We start from the raw sequence: 18,643 nt of genomic DNA on the forward strand, positions 1-18,643 counted from the left end.
AGGCCTTGTGGGAGTTGTAGTTTCCTGTTTCCGGCTTCGCTTCGGCCCACCCCCACGTCCACCCCGAATCCCTGCTTAAAGGCCTTGCTTTCTTGTCTAACGCCGCAACCAGTCCTCTGGGTTGCCAACGTCTTTCTTCTTGTCTCGACGCCCCGTCGTCCGGCCACAGCGATTCTCTGCTTAGCAGGATCGGTCCACAGCGGGACGTGAGTCCCTTTCCTCCTCGCGGCTTACGGCCTCTCTCCGCCTAGTGCCAGGTGCTAATAAAGTTGTTGTTTCAAATGCGGCCAAGAACATCGCAAGCGGGGACCAATCAGAGAGTAGCTTTGCCTCTATAACGGCGCGAGAATGAGACGTCATCGGTGAGCGACTAACGCTCTGGGAAAGCTTATTTCCTAGAAACAGTGGTGCGCGGAGAGGAGAGGTGAGTGTGATGGAGACCAGGGGGAGCGGGAGGCTGGGCTCCTGGGTCTGGGAGAAGAAGTGTGTGAGGAAAAAGGCGGGTCTTTACAGCTTGGTTTTTGTTTTTTTGTTGTTTGTTTGTTTTGAGACGGAGTCTCGTTCTGTTGCCCAGGTTGGAGAGCAGTGGCGCGATCTCGGCTCATTGCAACCTCCGTCTCCCGGGTTCAAACGATTCTTCTGCCTCAGCCTCCAGAGTAGCTGGGATTACAGGCGCCCGCCACCACCCTTGACTAATTTTTGTATTTTTAGTAGAGACGGGGTTTCCCCATGTTGGTCAAGCTGGTCTCGAACTCCTGATCTCGTGATCCGCCCGCCTCGGCCTCCTAAAGTGCTGTGATTACAGGCATGATCCACCGCGCCTGGCCAATTGTTTGTTTGTTTTGTCTGAGACGAAGTTTCGCTCTTGTTGCCCAGGCTGGAGTGCAGTGGCGCGATCTCGGTTCACTGCAACTTCCGCCTCCCGGATTCAAGCGATTCTCCTGCCTCAGCCTCCCGAGTAGCTGGGATTACAGGCGCGCACCACCACGCCCGGCTAGTTTTTTGTATTTTTAGTAGAGACAGGGTTTCACCATGTTGGCCAGGCTGGTCTCCAACTCCTGACCTCAGGTGATCCACCCGCCTGGGCCTCCCAAAGTGCTGGGATTACAGGCATGAGCCACCGCTCCCGGCTTTTACAGCCTGTTTACCCAAAAGTCTTAATATGCGCCTACCATGGTGTGGCCCTGGGGATGTGGAAGGAGCAAAAATTGTTCGCTACCCTCTTAGAGCTTTGGTTGATGCCTGGCAGACAGGCTTTATCAAATAATTACTTCATTAATCACAAATGTGTGAAGTGCCTTACTGTAGACACGCAGAGCGTGCGGGACACGTTATCACAAAGCAACCTCCTGTAGTCTAGAGCGGGGCGTGTGGGTCAGGGAGGTGGAACGTGAGAGCTGAAGGCTGAGGAGATGCTGGGCTACTAAGAAGTGAGGAGAGCCGGACGCCATGGCTCACTCCTGTAATCCCAGCACTTTGGGTGGCCCAGGCGAAAGGATCGCTTGAGCCCAGCCTGAGCAACACAGTGAGACCCTGTCTCTACAGAAAAATTTAAAAATTAGCCGGGCGTGCTGGTGTGTGCCTGCCATCTCAGCTATCGGGAGGCTGAGGCGGGAGAATCGCTTGAGCCCAGGTGGTCGAGGCTGCCGTGAGCTATGATGGCGCCACTGCACTGCAGCCTAGGTGACAGAGCAAGACATGGTCTCAAAAAAAAGAAAAGAAAAGAAAAGAAAAAACAAAGTGAAGGAAAGGGTCACTTTAGTTACAAGGGACTCCTGTACAAAGACCTGGAGGTGGGAAGAGACCGATAATGTAACCAACTCAAGTTTCTGCTACTCAGAGGCAGAAGAAGTGGGGGGTGGTGAAAGTAAAGCAGCTTTACTGATCAAATGCTCGCAGATGAGAAATGGCCAAGCTAATGTCTTTAGAAGACCATTTCAAGCTTTAAGCTGGGGAGAGGGGCTTAAAAAGGGGCACTTTGAATGGGAGGCATACAGGAGTGGTGCTGGGTACAAGGTATGTGTGTCTTGCTCCGAAGGCTGTCTTGAGTCACGGGCCACCCGGAGCATGGGCTGGTGTCATGTCAACAATGGCCAGGTTGTAGATTGATCGCCTTGAGGTAATCTCTGGAGTTTTGCAGCTGGGTTTCCATACCTAGTTTGTTTCAAGATTAGCCCCTGCGGCGAGGCGCGGTGGCTTACGCCTGTAATCCCAACAGTTTGGGAGGCCAAGGTGGGTCACTCACTTGAGGTCAAGAGTTCAAGACCAGCCTGGCTTACATAGTGAAACCTTGACTCTACAAAAAAAAAAAAAAAAATTAGCTGGGCATGGCGGCAGGTGCCTGTAGTCCCAGCTACTCAGGAGGCTGAGGCAGGAGAATCGTTTGAACCCAGGAGGTGGAGGTTGCAAGTGAGCCAAGACTCCACCACTGCACTCCAACCTGGGTGTCAGAGCCAGACTCCATCTTTAAAAAATAAATAAATAAAGATTAGCCCCTGGAACTTCTAAGTAAGCACATAGATAAGCCAGCAGTGCAAGACAGTGTCTAGTGGGAAAGGAGGGAAACAAAGAATTTCAAAGTATGTTTTCAAGGCTAAAGGCAAGAAAGGAATAAGAAAGTTTGCAAATGCATTTGGAATCTACACCACTTGGTTCCAGTAAGTCTTAGCAAGGTGGCGGTCATAGGGGTGTGCTGCGTCTTGCACAGGTCGGAGCTGGAGACTCGCCAGTGAACAAAAGAAACTAAAGCACCTGTCGTCGTGGAGCCTGCATGCTAGTGGGGTTGATAAAGAAGGACCAGGGTCTTCTGGGAGAGAATCATCGCTCAGTAATAAGGAGGGAGTTTGTCGGGGCAAGTTTTTAGGGAACCCTGCTGTCCCTCCCCAGGCCTCGGGATGTCTCTGGCAGATGAGCTCTTAGCTGATCTCGAAGAGGCAGCAGAAGAGGAGGAAGGAGGAAGCTATGGGGAGGAAGAAGAGGAGCCAGCGATCGAGGATGTGCAGGAGGAGACACAGCTGGATCTTTCCGGGGATTCAGTCAAGACCATCGCCAAGCTATGGGACAGTAAGATGGTAAGAGGACAAGAGGTGTTCCTAGCAGGGGGCTCTAGACAGAATCTCCCAGAAGCGGGTGATACAGGCTTCTTTTTGAAGAGTGCTGGATTCTGACTGTCCTCTCCTTTCCTACAGTTTGCTGAGATTATGATGAAGATTGAGGAGTATATCAGCAAGCAAGCCAAAGCTTCAGAAGGTGCTTCCTCCCACTCTGTGCCCCTCCCCATCTCCTGTCTCTCCTGCCGGGCCCCCTGGCTCCCTGGCTGCTTGTGGCTGGGTATATCTCCCTTCAGCCTTTACCAGAGCCTTCTTTTTTTTTTTTGTTTCACCCCAACCCGTTCCCTTTTCCACTAAATATATATTGCATTGTAAAGCTCATGCTTCTTAAGTCCTTCCTGTTTGCTGAGCTTACTGATCATGATAGGACTCAGCTTGAGGTTTCCCAGACTTCACTGATTGACATGACCGGTTACAGGGTTTTTGCCACATCTGTAAGCCGCTTATCCTATTTGCTTAACATATTCTTTGAGTCTAGGACTTTTTTTCTTAAATTTATCTGAGAAGGAAGCAAATTGCTACCATGAATGGAAAACTGGTATCATTTGGCAAAGACAAAGTCACTGTATAAAAATAGATATATAATTATTAAAGAACCACCTAAGGCTGGGCGCAGTAGCTCACCCCTGTAATCCCAGCACTTTGGGAGGCCGAGGCAGGTGGATCACGAGGTCAGGAGATCAAGACCATCCTGGCTAACACGGTGACACCCCGTCTCTACTAAAAATACAAAAAATTAGCCGGGCGTGGTGGCGGGTGCCTGTAGTCCCAGCTACTCAGGAGGCTGAGGCAGGAGAATGGCGTGAACCTGGGAGGCGGAGCTTGCAGTGAGCCAAGATCGTGCCACTGCACTCCAGCCTGGGCGACAGAGCAAGACTCCGTCTCAAAAAAAAAAAAAATAACCTAAAACCTTTTCTCATGCCCAAATTGAGAGAACACTAGCTTATCTCATGAGTGCTCACACTCACTCTTAAGAGGGCAGTCCTGTTACCATTCCTATTCTTTTTTTTTTTTCCTTGAGATGGAGTCTCCCTCTGTCACCCAGGCTGGAGTGCAGTGATGTGATCTTGGCTCATTGCAACCTCCACCTCCCGGGTTCAAGCGATTCTCCTCCCTCAGCCTTATGTATAGCTGGGATTACAGGTATGCAACACCATGCCTGGCTATTTTGTATTTTTTAGTAGAGATAGGGTTTTACCATGTTGACCAGGCTAGTCTCGAACTCCTGACTTCAAGTAATCCGCCCACCTCGGCCTCCCAAAGTGCTGGGATTACAGGCATGAGCCACTACGCCCAGCCTTCCCATTCTTCTTGAATGGAATTTGTTGATGACAGGAAGCCATGGGAGGTTTCTGGGGAAAGAAGTGTAGTGAGAGGGCAGAGTTTCGGGAGACTCACTGCTTGCTTTCTTTAACGTTTACCTGGGTACCCAGTTGAATCGCCCAGGTCTTTGCTCTCATAGTACTCAAGGTCTAGTGGAAGAGGCAGGCCAGGTTCCAGACAGCTATCAGTGGTGGTACCAAGCTGGGGACACCGGAGCCACAGGAGGGACTGGCTGACCCTGCCCCAGATGTCAGGGAAGAATCGATAGCTGAATTGGACTATAGAGCATGAATGCATGTGCCAGGCAAAGAAAGGGAGAAGGGGGCCCAGGGAAAGACAGCGGCAGGCCCGGGGCCTCAGATATCCAGAGAGATCCAGATGCCAGGCCGAGGAATTTCTCCCTCCAGAGGGTTATGGGACACAGAAAGTGACATTTCCTGATGTCAGGCCAGGCTCAGGGATGGAGTCAGACCCCGTCACACCCAGTGTCTGGTTGAGGAGGCAGAGGTGAAACATCTCACAAGCTGTGGCAGTCCCTGTTTACTGGAGGTGCACAAGTGCTGCGGGTACACAGAGGAGGCGTCTGATCCTTCCAGAAAGGGAGGGAAGGATTCTGAGTCGCTGCCTGAGTCTTAAGGACTTAAAGAGCCATTTGAGCATCAGGGTTAGGAACACAGACTCTGAAGCCACCCTGCCTGGTGTCAGATCTGAGCTCTGCCTTCTACTGGCTGTGACATCAGGCAGTTAGTATTTGCATGACTTTTAAACACAACATCTTTTTGTTTGTTTGTTTTTTGAGACAGGGTCTCACTCTGTCACCCAGGCCAGAATGCAGTGGCACGATCCCAGCTCACTGCAGCCTTGACCTGGGCTCAGGCGTTCCTGCCTCAGCCTCCCAGGCAGCTGGGACCACAGGTGTACACCACCATGCCTGGCTAATTTTTTTTCTTTAATTATGTGTAGAGATGGGGTCTCCCTATGTCGCCCAGGTTGCTCTCCAACTCCTGGGCTCAAGCAGTTCTCCTGCCTCAGCCTCCCAAAGTGCTGGGATTACACTTATGAGCCACTGTGCCTGACCTCTTATTACTAAAGCACAAAGAAGCGTTTTCCAGAAACAGACGTGGGGTAAGGGACGCTCTGGGGAGAAGGAGCAGCACATGCAGAGGCCAGGAGGGGTCTGGCGCGGTGGCTCACGCCTGTCATCCCAGCACTTTGGGTGGTCAAGGCAGATGGATCACCTGAGGTCGGGAGTTCGAGACCAGCCTGCCCAACATGGTGAAACCCTGTCTCTACTAAAAATACAAAAAAAAAAAAAAATTAGCTGGGCATGGTGGCACATGCCTGTAATCCCAGCTACTCGGGAGGCTGAGGCAGGAGAATCGCTTGAACCCGGGAGGCGGAGGTTGCAGTGAGCTGAGATCATGCCACTATACTCTAGCCTGGGCAACCAGAGCGAAATTATGTCTCAAAAAAAAAAGGCTAGGAGGAGTGGGTGTCTGTGATCACTGTGATCACTCCTTTATGGCTGGAGTGGAATAAAATGGGGTGTGGTGAGAGGATGGGGCGGGAAGGGCAGGAGGCCAGACTGCAGAGTTGCTGAGTCAGCAGATAGGAACTGGGCAACTCCCTGTGTGCCAGGTGCTGTCCTGGGTACTCGGGTGTGGGTACAGCCAACGCAGGCACAGCACTGGTCCCTGCAGAGCTTCTGGAGTTGGGGAGGCCTTGAATGTCAGTCTGAGGACTCGGTCATTAGCCTTGGGGCTGTGGGGAGCTGTAGGAGGTTTCACACGGTCAGTTCTGGGGTGGATGGGGTCAAGTCTAGACTGGTGTGGAGGGAGAGGGATTGAAGGCAGGAACACAAGTTCAGGGATGTCTGCAGACATCAGCCTGTCCCTGGTTTACTCTTCAGCCCCTCCTTCCTGACCCCTCCCAACCTCATCCTCCGCCTCCTTCAGCTGCGGGACCCGAGAGGGGGTAGGGAGTTAGATACTCACACCCATGCCTCCGTGTCCTCACAGTGATGGGACCAGTGGAGGCAGCACCTGAATACCGCGTCATCGTGGATGCCAACAACCTGACCGTGGAGATCGAAAATGAGCTGAGTGAGTGCTGGGGGGCAGGCGGAGACAGCCCTGTGTGACGTCCCTCACGCCCCCTCTCCCTTCCCCACTGGCCTTTCCCAGGGTCCTGCCCCTAAGCCCAAGCTCAGATCGAGGTTCACCTGCTGTCACAGAGTGGCTGAAATAAGAAGGAAGTGCGTTCTCTCGCGTATGAGTCTGAGGAGCACTTGGGGATGGTGTGGCCGCTTGGCTGCCTGTAGGGCCCCGGCTCTTTCCATCCTGTTGGTCGGCCACCTGCCTCACGGTGCGAGGTGACTGCCCCACCTCCAGCCATCACCTCCGCATTCCCACCAGCAAGGCGCTTCTTTTCTTTAAGAACATGTCACTGCAGCTCACGTTTTACAGACCAGAACTAATTCCCCTGGTCACACCTAGCGGTAAGGGCGGCTGAGAAAGCCTTTATGCTGGTGCCCGTGTGCCAGGCTACAAGCCAGGGCTTCAGTTACTAAAGGAGGAAGGGGACATGGGTGTTAGGGCCAACCAGCAGAGTCTATCTTCCATCTCACCCGACAACCTCCTGTCCCGTTTACCCTAGACATCATCCATAAGTTCATCCGGGATAAGTACTCAAAGAGATTCCCTGAACTGGAGTCCTTGGTCCCCAATGCACTGGATTACATCCGCACGGTCAAGGTGAGCGCAGAGAAGGTGGGGTGCTTCTGCTGGTGTGAAGGGGCAGGCGGGGCTCACTCTCGGACCCCCTCCCAGAGGCCTCAGGGTCTGGAGACGATGGAGAGGCGTGGATGAGGGCTCAGTGGTCTGCTCTGCCCAGCGTGGGGGGGACGGAGCCTGGACAGGACTTTCTCAGGGCTCCCCTCCTACCCCCGCTGGCCTGACCCACGCTGCTCCCGCTGTGGTCGGAGCCGGTGGCATTGGGGTTGACACAGGGCAGGCACACGGAGATTTGGGGGAGAGAGACGTCTAAGTGCGGAGAGCTGGAGAGGGAACAAGCAGGGAGGAAGTGAGGCGGGGAAGGAGGGGACGGGGAAGAGGTCGGATCACGTCCAGCCTTTGGGTCTTAGGAGAAAGCCAAGGAAGGGTTTCGGAAAAGAGGGGCAGGTGTGCGTGAGGGCTGGGAGAGGAGGAGGTCCCCACGCGTGTCCAGGAAAGGATTAGGATGGCGGTGGGGAAGCCCCTGCAGGGAAGCGAGGCCGCGGATTTGCACTCCGACTTGATGCGGGCCAGGGGCTTGTGAGGCCATGGTCTTTCCAGACGCCACTCTGCCCGGGCTCCATTTCCAGGTCAGCGAAAGCAGGGCAGATGGTGTGGATGCTTGAGGCGGTGGAGGCAGGAATGGTGTGGATGCTTCAGGCGGTGGAGGCAGGAGAGGCCCCCAGTGCAGAGACCCTGACTGTCCCAGTGTCCCCAAGAAGAGACCTGAGGAGGTGCTGAGCAAGAGAGGTTCTCGAGCCTTCCTGAGTTCCCGAGCCTCCCCTATCTTCTCTGCTCGCCCCCAGGAGCTGGGCAACAGCCTGGACAAGTGCAAGAACAATGAGAACCTGCAGCAGATCCTCACCAATGCCACCATCATGGTCGTCAGCGTCACCGCCTCCACCACCCAGGGGTATGTCCGCTGCGAGGGAGGCGCCGGGCCCTAATGGGACTGGGGATTAGGCTGGAGCTACACACACAGGTGTACACACGCACACACACATACACACATGCACACACAGAACTGAGAGGGTTGGGGCTGGGCACACCAGGCAGGCGGGAGACCCAGGAGGCTGGGCCCATCCGCCCCTGCAGGCAGCAGCTGTCGGAGGAGGAGCTGGAGCGGCTGGAGGAGGCCTGTGACATGGCGCTGGAGCTGAACGCCTCCAAGCACCGCATCTACGAGTACGTGGAGTCCCGGATGTCCTTCATCGCACCCAACCTGTCCATCATTATCGGGGCATCCACGGCCGCCAAGATCATGGGTGAGTCCCCGGGCTGGGTCCCATGGAGCGGGGGTCTGCTGACACTGTGACCTTGGGAAGGCTACATCCTTTTCTGTAGAATGGGGGCTTTGGCACCTGGACCTCAGCACCCCGTCTGCCTGGACATCACAGAGGTCAGCCAGCCTGGCACACAGTAAAGCCTCGTCTGTGGGAAAAACACTCCCCCACAGCTCCTTCTCCCTCCCCTGTGCCGGAAACCCAGAGATGACCACACCTAGGCCCTGTTGTCAGGGAGCTCCTGGTTTGGTGAAAATGGTTCCAAAACACAGACATCCCTGGAACGGCGTTAGTGTGGCTTAGCACAAACGTGGTGGTCAGCTTCCTGTTGGGGGCCTCCTCCCTGCACCCCCAGGCCCTCCCTCTCTGAGCCTCCTTTGCATCTGCCCCTCACGGAATGGGCCAGGTCGCCCGCCTGGCAGGGCCATCGAGGAATCCAACCAGAACTTCATGTAAAGGTGCCCGGCACACGTCGAGCCCCCAGGCAGATTCACGCACCCCCACCTCCCTGCTTTCTTCTGACCGCCCCCCCTTCCTCCCTCCCTCCCACCGCAGGTGTGGCCGGCGGCCTGACGAACCTCTCCAAGATGCCCGCCTGCAACATCATGCTGCTCGGGGCCCAGCGCAAGACGCTGTCGGGCTTCTCGTCTACCTCAGTGCTGCCCCACACCGGCTACATCTACCACAGTGACATCGTGCAGTCCCTGCCACCGGTAAGCCCACCGCGTCACGGCCCCTCCCCCGGCCCCCCTGGAGCCTTCCGCTGTGCCCAGACAGCCTGAGCAGCCACCCACCATCTGGCCCAGCTGACGGTAGCACTCAGGAGCTGGGCACAGGGTGGCATGGGACGTGAGAGCCAGGGCTCTGCAGCAGACCAGCTCCAGCACCCACCAGTCGGGTGACTGTGGGCAAGAGGCGTGAGCGCCCTGTGCCTCAGTCTCCTCCCCTATCAAATGGGAGCACAGCGCCTGCTTCATGAGTTGGGACGAGGGCTCAGTGCAGATGAAGCACTTACAGGTCAGGCCTAGCTCACAACAAGCAGCGTCGGGTTAGCGTGCAGCTGCTCCGAAGACCACCCTCAGGTTTGACCATTCACTAGAAAGACTCACAGAATCCACTGAGGGCTGCACATCAGCCATGGGGAGAGACACACTGGAGGGGCAGGAGAGGTCACCAACCTCGGAGCTTCCCGGGTCCTCTCCCTGCAGTCGGGACACATCACCCTCCCAGCATCGACGCCTGACAGCACACACACAGGCCCGCTAGCCTGGCGGGGCGCAGTGGCTCGCACTGGTCATCCCAGCACTTTGCGAGGCCGAGGCGGGCAGATCACCTGAGGTCAAGTGTTCGAGACCAGCCTGGCCAACATGGTGAAACCCCATCTCTACCAAAAATACAAAAAAACTAGCTGGGTATAGTGGCACACACTTATAATCCCAGCTACTTGGGAGGCTGAGGCAGGAGAATCACTTGAACCCAGGAGGTGGAGGTTGCAGTGAGCTAAGATCATACCACTGCCCTCCAGCCTGGGTGACAGAGTGAGACTCTGTCTCAAAAAAAAAAAAAAAAACAAGCAAGACAGGTTCTGGGACAGACAGGCCTGGGTCCAGACCCTGCTCTGTCCGACTGTGGCAAGTTACCTCAGGCTCACGGCCTTGTGCCCTGCCTGGCCTCCCCCAGGGATGGGGAGAACAATAGCACTGATGGCCAAGGCTGGGTGGGCACTTCCTGGCCCCACCCCCCAGCCCTGTGTGGGTTTTTTTTTGTGTGTGGTCTTTTCTGCGACCCTTTAGGTCAGGCACTGCTACTGGAATACACCCAGGGAGGCTGGCAGGTCACCCCATCCTGGGAGGAGAGAGAGTGGGCGATAGAACCCAGGACGGGTGGGCCTGGGGCTCGGGGCTCCAGCTGCCTCACTGCACCCCTGCCATCACCACCGCCTCACAGCCCTGGGCATATAGGTTAAACCTGCCCCAGGAGCCTGATGTCTTGTCACCCAGGCCTCTGCCTCTTCATCTGGCCATCTCACATCGGTCCAGGCACAGGCCGTAGACACCACAGGCCTGTAAGGGAGGCCAGGGCTGGCCATTGCTTCACTGTGGCTGACAGCTGGGCTCTGTTTGCAGTTTGGATTGGAACCCTGGCTCCATCACCTGCTGGCTGTCTCCCTGGCCACATGACTTGAAGCCTTGGTTTCCACATCTGAAAAGGGGGTGCAATGATCACACCAGCCCGATATTTGAATATTTGATGAGATGATCCAAGGGGCGTGCTTAGCACGGGGTTGGCATCCAGGCCGAGTGCACTCCCCCCGGCGTCTCCAGTCACCACCGTCCTCGTTGTCAGCGTCTTACTGTCATCCTTACCTGACGGCCACTTACCAGCTGGGACATGGCTCTGTGCCCTGCCCTCATCCCCTCTTCCTGTGAAGGAGGAGCTGAGAGCACACACCTCTAGAGCCCAAGGGTGGAAAGCCCCCTTCCAGGACCCCGGGTAGAGCCAGAGGAGGAGCGCGCGCGGTTGCTTTGCTGTTACCTCTGTCTGTCTGTCTCACACAGATTCCACCCCCGTTTTCCGTTGCTCCAGGATCTGCGGCGGAAAGCGGCCCGGCTGGTGGCCGCCAAGTGCACACTGGCAGCCCGTGTGGACAGTTTCCACGAGAGCACAGAAGGGAAGGTGAGGAGGGAAAGGTGAGGGGCGGCCGGGCGTCCTCTGGGCCTGGGGTGTCTCTGCAGGGAGAGCCCTCAGCAGGGAGCCCACCCCAGCGAGCACTGTCCTACCAAGGCGGAGGCAGTGCTTCTGCCCACCCTCCCTGGGGTCAGGCACCCCCTTCCCCAGTGGGGTTTCCTAGGTCTGCTGTTGGAAGGTAGCATGCACCTACTGGCTTAAAACAGTGCAGGTGTGGCCGGGTGCAGTAGCTCACACCTGTAATCCCAGCACTTTGGGAGGCCAAGGTGGGCGGGTCACAAGGTCAGGAGTTTGAGACCAGCCTGGCCAACATGGTGAAACCCCATCTCTACCAAAATTAGCCGGGTGTGGTGGCACGCACCTGTAATCCCAGTTACTCAGGAGGCTGAGGCAGGAGAATTGCTTGAACCTGGGAGACGGAGGTTGCAGTGAACTGAGATTGCATCATTGCACTCCAGCTTGGGTGACATAGGGAGACTCCATCTAAAAACAAAAACAAAAACAAAAAACAGTACAGGTTTATTATCTGTGGTCCTGTAGGTCAGAAGTCCAAAATGAGTTTCACTGGGCTGAAGTCAGGGTGTCAGCCTGGAGTGTTCCTTCTGGGGGATTCAAGGGATAATCCATTCCCTTGTCTTTTCCAGCTTCTAGGGGTCACTGGCACCCCTTAGCTCGTGGCCCTCCCTCTGTCTGCGGAGCCAGCCACATAGCACCCTCAGACCTCTCTCTGACTCTGCTTCTGTCTTCATATCTCGGCCTCTGTTTTGTTCCCCTCTTCTATTTTAAGGGCCCCTGTGGCTATACTGAGCCTACTCAGATGGTCCAGGATAGTCTTCCCAGCTCACAATCCTTAAAATCCTTCTTAACCTCTTCACGTCCCTTTTGCCCTGTGATTCTGGGAATTAGAACATGGGCCTCTTTGGGCATGTGTGTGTTGGTGGGGGCGTAATTTGCCTTCCACACCAGGATCTGTCCCCGCTGCAACAGGGGATGTTATTCAAGTAATTATTCAGTTACCTTCTGTCTTCCTTGGTAGATGTACTCGGGAGAGGAGACGTTTTCTGTCTTGTGAACTGTCGTTTGCCAAGCACCCAGCCTGGCACAGCGTTCAGGTGTTCCGTGTCCCCTTCTCCTTTCCCTCTCCCCATCTCACCCCTGGTCTGGGTGTGGGGGCTGCAGCTGTGAGTAGCACAGACAGGACCCCTGCCCCGTGGCGTGGACATTCTTGTTGGGGCCGGGTCAAAGAGACAGTCAACAGGTGAACTCTGTCCTGCGTCTAGCGGTGCTAAGTCAACACCAAGAAGAAAAAGAAGGGGTGGCGGTGAGGCAGCATTAGGTGCTGATTTAACTAAGGCACGTGGATACTCGGGGGGCCCACTCAGAGGAGGCCTGGGTGGGCAGCCCACGCGAGCAGCTGCAGGACCTCCCCCTCCCCCTTGCCCTCCCCAGGTGGGCTACGAACTGAAGGATGAGATCGAGCGCAAATTCGACAAGTGGCAGGAGCCGCCGCCCGTGAAGCAGGTGAAGCCGCTGCCTGCGCCCCTGGATGGACAGCGGAAGAAGCGAGGCGGCCGCAGGTGAGGGGCCCTGGGGGTCCAGTAGGCATGGGGGTCATGGAGGGGAGAAGCTGGCGTCCTCCTCCCAGCTGACTCCCTGGCGCCGCCCACCCACCCGTCCCCAGGTACCGCAAGATGAAGGAGCGGCTGGGGCTGACGGAGATCCGGAAGCAGGCCAACCGTATGAGCTTCGGAGAGGTCAGACTCCCAGAGCGCCCTCCTCAACCCCACAGGCAGCCAGCCGCCACTGCCCTCTGCCTCCTGCCACCGTCCCTCCTCTCGTCCCTTGGCCCTGGCTCATGTCTAGGGCGCTGTCCCAGCCTCCTCCCTCATCCCCCGGCCTCTATTCTCATTTCAATCCATTCAGCCCCAAAGTGACCCTTGCAACCCTCGGAGCCTGTGTCTCCGGTGCTTAGAACCCCTGCAGCTTCCCATCGCCCCAGACTCCTTGGCCGGTTCCTCCCTGCCCAGAGGCTCCGCAGTGCCCTGCTGCACGGCCGCCCCGTCCCTGGGCCCCGCCAGTCTCCTCTGTTACCCCAGCGTCATCCCCTTGGTCCTGCAAGACCGAACTCAGAGGCCACCTCATCCTATTAAACCTGTTCTGGTTCCTGGCATCCCCCGACCCACACGAGTAAGGAAGGAATGGCCTCCCAACTCTGAGCTCACAGGGCAGTGCTAGGACCGGGCCCCTCTCAGGCTCCCCAGCATCCCCCGCTTGTGTGGGCCCCCAGGCCTCAGCCGGGCCGAGTGGGTACCGGAGCAGGTGCCCGTGGGACCGGCCGGCTGGTGACCGCTGGGCTTCCGGCTGCTGGAGGGGGTGCCTCGGTGGCTGGAGGGCAGGGCCTGGTCGCTGAACTGCAGGGCGCCTCCTCTTCCCCCTAGATCGAGGAGGACGCCTACCAGGAGGACCTGGGATTCAGCCTGGGCCACCTGGGCAAGTCGGGCAGTGGGCGTGTGCGGCAGACGCAGGTAAACGAGGCCACCAAGGCCAGGATCTCCAAGACGCTGCAGGTATGGGCCAGACCCAGGTGGGGCTGGGGACCGAGGGACACAAGGTCGGGGGAGCCCAGATCGCAGCCTCCCTGTCCTCCCCACAGCGGACCCTGCAGAAGCAGAGCGTCGTGTATGGCGGGAAGTCCACCATCCGCGACCGCTCCTCGGGCACGGCCTCCAGCGTGGCCTTCACCCCACTCCAGGTACCTCCCCTGGGCCGGCTCTGTCCTCAGCCCTGAGACCTTGGCAAGGCCCCTTGCCCTCTGCCCCTGTGAAGAAGGCCAGGATAAGTCTCCTCAGGGGGCTGTTGTGGAGGGTGTGGTGACGAGGTATGCGGAGGACGTAGACAGCTCCTGGCACACAGGAAGAGGTTAGCAGAGACGAGAGGCCAGCGCTGAGCAGTCCTCGTGAGCACGCACTGCTTCAGAACCAGGCCCACAGCTGTGTTCAGGGCACCCAGTTCCTCTGTCGGGCTGTGAGCGGGTTACACTGCTCAGCCTCCAGGCCCTCCAGTTCAAAATGGCCAGGACGGTTAAGGTAACCTCAGGACCCCACTCGAGAAGGTTCCCGGCTAGGCGGGCTTGGATGTCAAGTGTGGGTCCAGGCCCCAGCCAGTCAGCAGTGAGCAGCGTGGAGCGTGGCAGTCACCGCATCGTCGGAGCCTCGGTTTACCATCCACAGAGCAGGGCGAGCCTGCACCATGGGGGCGAGACAGCAGCGAGCTCATCTGCCCAGTCAGCGGGTGTCTACGCAGCACCTGCTGAGTTCCATCGGTGTCCCCGGCTCTGGGGATGAAGCGACGAATGAGAGACAAGTCTTACCTTCTTGGAGCCAGTGGGTGGCCGGGCACAGACAGCTCAGTAAGATGTCCAGTGTAGGAGAAGGCAGAAATGCCAGGCCGGGCGCAGACAGCTCAGTAAGATGTCCAGTGTAGGAGAAGGCAGAAATGCCAGGCCGGGCACAGACAGCTCAGTAAGATGTCCAGTGTAGGAGAAGGCAGAAATGCCAGGCCGGGCGCAGACAGCTCAGTAAGATGCCCAGTGTAGTAGAAGGCAGAAATGCCAGGCCGGGCGCAGACAGCTCAGTAAGATGTCCAGTGTAGGAGAAGGCAGAAATGCCAGGCCGGGCGCAGACAGCTCAGTAAGATGTCCAGTGTAGGAGAAGGCAGAAATGCCAGGCCGGGCGCAGACAGCTCAGTAAGATGTCCAGTGTAGGAGAAGGCAGAAATGCCAGGCCGGGCGCGGTGGCTCACGCCTGTAATCCCAGCACTTTGGGAGGCCGAGGCGGGTGGATCATGAGGTCAGGAGATCGAGACCATCCTGGCTAACATGGTGAAACCCTGTCTCTACTAAAAATACAAAAACTTAGCCGGGCGTGGTGGCGGGTGCCTGTAGTCCCAGCTACTTGGGAGGCTGTGGCAGGAGAATGGCGTGAACCCGGGAGGCAGAGCTTGCAGTGAGCCAAGATCGTGCCACTGCACTCCAGCCTGGGCGACAGGGCCAGACTCCATCTCAAAAAAAAAAAAAAGAAGGCAGAAATGCCAGGGAGGGGAGGAGGTGGAAGGTAGGAGGTGGGACAGGGGAGGCTCTTGTTTTGGAGCAGCCAGGGAGGGCCTCTTTGAAAAGATGAGGCCAGTGGCTGTGCCTTTCCAAGCCTCCCCTCCTCCATCATGAGGTGCTCAGGACTGAAAAGAACGCACAGGAAGCACTTGGCACTGGGCTCACCATTAGAGCCCAATGACTGGGTCCTGTTACTATTTTTAGAGACGGGGGCTCGCTCTGTTGCCTTGAAAATATTTAGGAAGTGCCAGCCAGGTGTTGGCTCCCATTGCTGCCACTATGATCGTCAGTGGTGTTGGTGTGATTTGTGCTAGGACCTCGGGCCAGCCATGTCCCCCAGGGACTCAGTTTCCTTATGCAGAAACGGGGCAGGATTGGCTGTCCTCAAGCATTGGTGTTTTTAGCACCCCCTGAGGAACTTCATACAAATCTAGGCGCCCTGGTTCCTCCCCACCCTCTCCCTCCAGACCCACTGAGTCAGAATCTCCCAAGACAGGGCAACTCCAGGGACAGGCAAACTGTCTCATGCCCACCAAGGCCTGAGTGCCATGGGGAAGGGCCTGGGGGGCTCTGATGGGTCACAGTTGGGGCCTTCTCCTCACCTAACCCATCATCCTCTCTCCCTCACCTGCCCAGGGCCTGGAGATTGTGAACCCACAGGCGGCAGAGAAGAAGGTGGCTGAGGCCAACCAGAAGTATTTCTCCAGCATGGCTGAGTTCCTCAAGGTCAAGGGCGAGAAGAGTGGCCTTATGTCTACCTGAATGACTGCGTGTGTCCAAGGTGGCTTCCCACTGAAGGGACACAGAGGTCCAGTCCTTCTGAAGGGCTGGGATCGGGTTCTGGCAGGGAGAACCTGCCCTGCCACTGGCCCCATTGCTGGGACTGCCCAGGGAGGAGGCCTTGGAAGAGTCCGGCCTGGCCTCCCCCAGGACCGAGATCACCGCCCAGTATGGGCTAGAGCAGGTCTTCATCATGCCTTGTCTTTTTTAACTGAGAAAGGAGATACTTTTTTGAAAAGAGTACAATTAAAAGGACATTGTCAAGATCTGTCCTTGGGGAGTGATCATTTTTCAAACAGCCGGGGCAACTAGAAGAATCAGAGCTGTGGAGCTTTGAGAAAAGAGCTTGGCCCTCGGGTCCAAGCGGTGTCTAGGCCCACTCCCTTCCCCGTTACTTTCTCGTCATGGGATCCCAGAAGGAAAAAGCCCTCTCCAACCCCCTGGAGAACCGCAGTCACTTTGATAGCAAATGATGTGGCTGCCAACAGCCACAGATCTCAGCGCAGGCCGACCGGGATTGCTGTCCACCTCAGGCCAGCCTCCTCACCTTTCCAAGCCTCCCTACCTACGCCCAGGTGCCCAGGACTGGAAAGAATGCGCAGAAAGCACTTAGCATGGGACTTGCCATCAGCGCCCTATAACCAGGTCCTGTTATGATTGGGTTTTTTAGAGACGGGGTCTCTGTTGCCCAGGTTGGAGTACAGTGATGCGATGAAGCTCACTACAGCCTCAAACTCCTGGGCTGGGATTACAGGCGTGAACCAGCACAGCTGGCCTCCTGGTTAATTTACATTTTTTTTTTTTTTTCTGAGGTGGAGTCTCGCTCTGTCGCCCAGGCTAGAGTACAGTGGTGCAATCTTGGCTCACTGCAACCTCTACCTCCCGGGTTCAAGCAATTCTCCTGCCTCAGCCTCCTGAGTAGCTGGGATTACAGGCATGCGCCACCACATCCCACTAATTTTTATAGTTTTTAGTAGAGACAGGGTTTCGCCATGTTGGTCAGGCTGTTCTCAAACTCCTGACCTCATGATATGCCCACCTCAGTCTCCCAAAGTGCCAGGATTACAGGTGTGAGCCACCACCCCAGCCCCATTTTTAAATTGTTTATAGACAGGGTCGTGCTCTGTTACCCAGGCTGGGCTTGAACTCCTGTGCTCAAGTGACCTTTCCACCTCAGCCTCCCTAAGTGTTGAGATTACAGGCTTGAGCCGCTGTGTCTGGCCTCTTATTATTATTATTTTTTTTTTTTTTGAGACAGAATCTCACTCTGTTGCCCAGGCTGGAGTGCAGTGGGATGATCCTGACTCATGGCAACCTCCACCTCCCGGGTCCAGGTGATTCTCCTGCCTCAGTCTCCTGAGTAGCTGGGATTACAGGCGCCCATGGGTTTTGTTTGTTTGTTTGTTTTTCAGACGGAGTCTTGCTCTGTTACCCAGGCTGGAGTGCAATGACGTGGTCTCGGCTCACTGCAAACTCCGCCTCCCAGGTTGAAGTGATTCTCCTGCCTCAGCCTCCCGAATAGCTGGGATTACAGGCGCCCGCCACCACGCCTGGCTAATTTTGTATTTTTAGCAGAGACGGGATTTCACCATGTTGGCCAGGCTGGTCTTGAATTGCTGACCTTGTGATCTGCCCGCCTCAGCCTCCCAAAGTGCTGGGATTACAGGTGTGACCCACCGCGCCGGGCCGAGATGGGGTTTTACCATGTTGGCCAGGCTGGTCTCGAACTCCTGACCTCAAATAATCTGTCTGCCTGCCTTGCCTCCCAAAGTGCTGGGATTACCCTGTGCCTGGCCCAGCCTCTTATTTATAACCAGTGTTGAGGGACTGTGTGGAGCCGGGCACAGGCGAAGCAGGCAGGCTTCCTGCCCTGGTAGGACCTGGTTGCTATAAAAGTCCTGCCAGGTGAGCAGAAGGAGCACACTTCCCCTCCCCTGACCTCCAGTCACTGAGTCTTGGGAACCGGGGCTCGGCCAGGAGCACCTTTACTTGGACTGAGGGGAATGTGGCCTGCAGACAGTCAGGAGAGTTTCCAGGGGACAGCAGGGGCTATCCTAGCAGGTGGCATGAAACCGTCTCCCTGGAGAGGTTAAGGAAGAGCAACTCCAGGGGTTCCATTTACTCTGTGCTCCAGAGCTGGGCTTCACGGTGGTACTAAGGAGGCAGCGCTAGTCACCTGACCTACAAGGTCAGGCTTCTGTTAGTTACCTAAGAGATGTTACCAGGACAAGCAGCAGCCTGGTGGGAAGATGATGCCTCCAGGTCTCTACCTCCTCTCTCTCTCCCTCCTTCTCTCCACCTCCCCTCTCTCCCCCTCCCTCTCTCCACCTCCCCTCTCTCTCTTCCTCCCTCTCCACCTCCCCTCTCTCTCTTCTTCCCTCTCCACCTCCCCTCTCTCTCCCTCCCTCTCTCCACCTCCCCCTCCCTCCCTCTCTCCACCTCCCCTCTCTCCCTCCCTCCCTCTCTCCACCTACCCTCCCTCCCTCCGTCTCCACCTTCCCTCCTCTCTCTCCCTCCCTCCCTCTCTCCCACCTCCCTCCCTCTCTCCATCTCCCCTCTCTCCCTCTCTCCAGCTCCCCT

General features: G+C 56.6%; 1 protein-coding gene across 2 annotated transcripts; it reads left to right on the forward strand.

The window, feature by feature from the left end:
* Positions 1-9: 9 nt before the first annotated feature.
* PRPF31 (pre-mRNA processing factor 31) lies at positions 10-16,329 on the forward strand. 2 transcript variants are annotated; one of them, XM_016936786.4, is made up of 14 exons: positions 10-424; positions 2,887-3,071; positions 3,189-3,249; positions 6,452-6,535; positions 7,089-7,186; positions 8,011-8,117; positions 8,300-8,469; positions 9,043-9,200; positions 11,074-11,163; positions 12,625-12,752; positions 12,857-12,929; positions 13,614-13,742; positions 13,829-13,927; positions 15,920-16,329. In XM_016936786.4, the coding sequence occupies exons 2-14, from the start codon at positions 2,895-2,897 to the stop codon at positions 16,043-16,045; spliced, it is 1,500 nt and encodes a 499-aa protein (XP_016792275.1). In that variant the 5' UTR covers positions 10-424; positions 2,887-2,894; the 3' UTR covers positions 16,046-16,329. The 2 variants fall into 2 exon arrangements, with proteins under 2 accessions (XP_016792275.1, XP_063658345.1); XM_063802275.1 differs by having other exon boundaries at positions 367-424; positions 2,708-3,071.
* The last annotated feature ends 2,314 nt before the right edge of the window (positions 16,330-18,643 follow it).

The sequence above is a fragment of the Pan troglodytes genome, chromosome 20 (genome assembly GCF_028858775.2).
Source record: "Pan troglodytes isolate AG18354 chromosome 20, NHGRI_mPanTro3-v2.0_pri, whole genome shotgun sequence".
Classification (NCBI taxonomy): Eukaryota; Metazoa; Chordata; class Mammalia; order Primates; family Hominidae; genus Pan; species Pan troglodytes.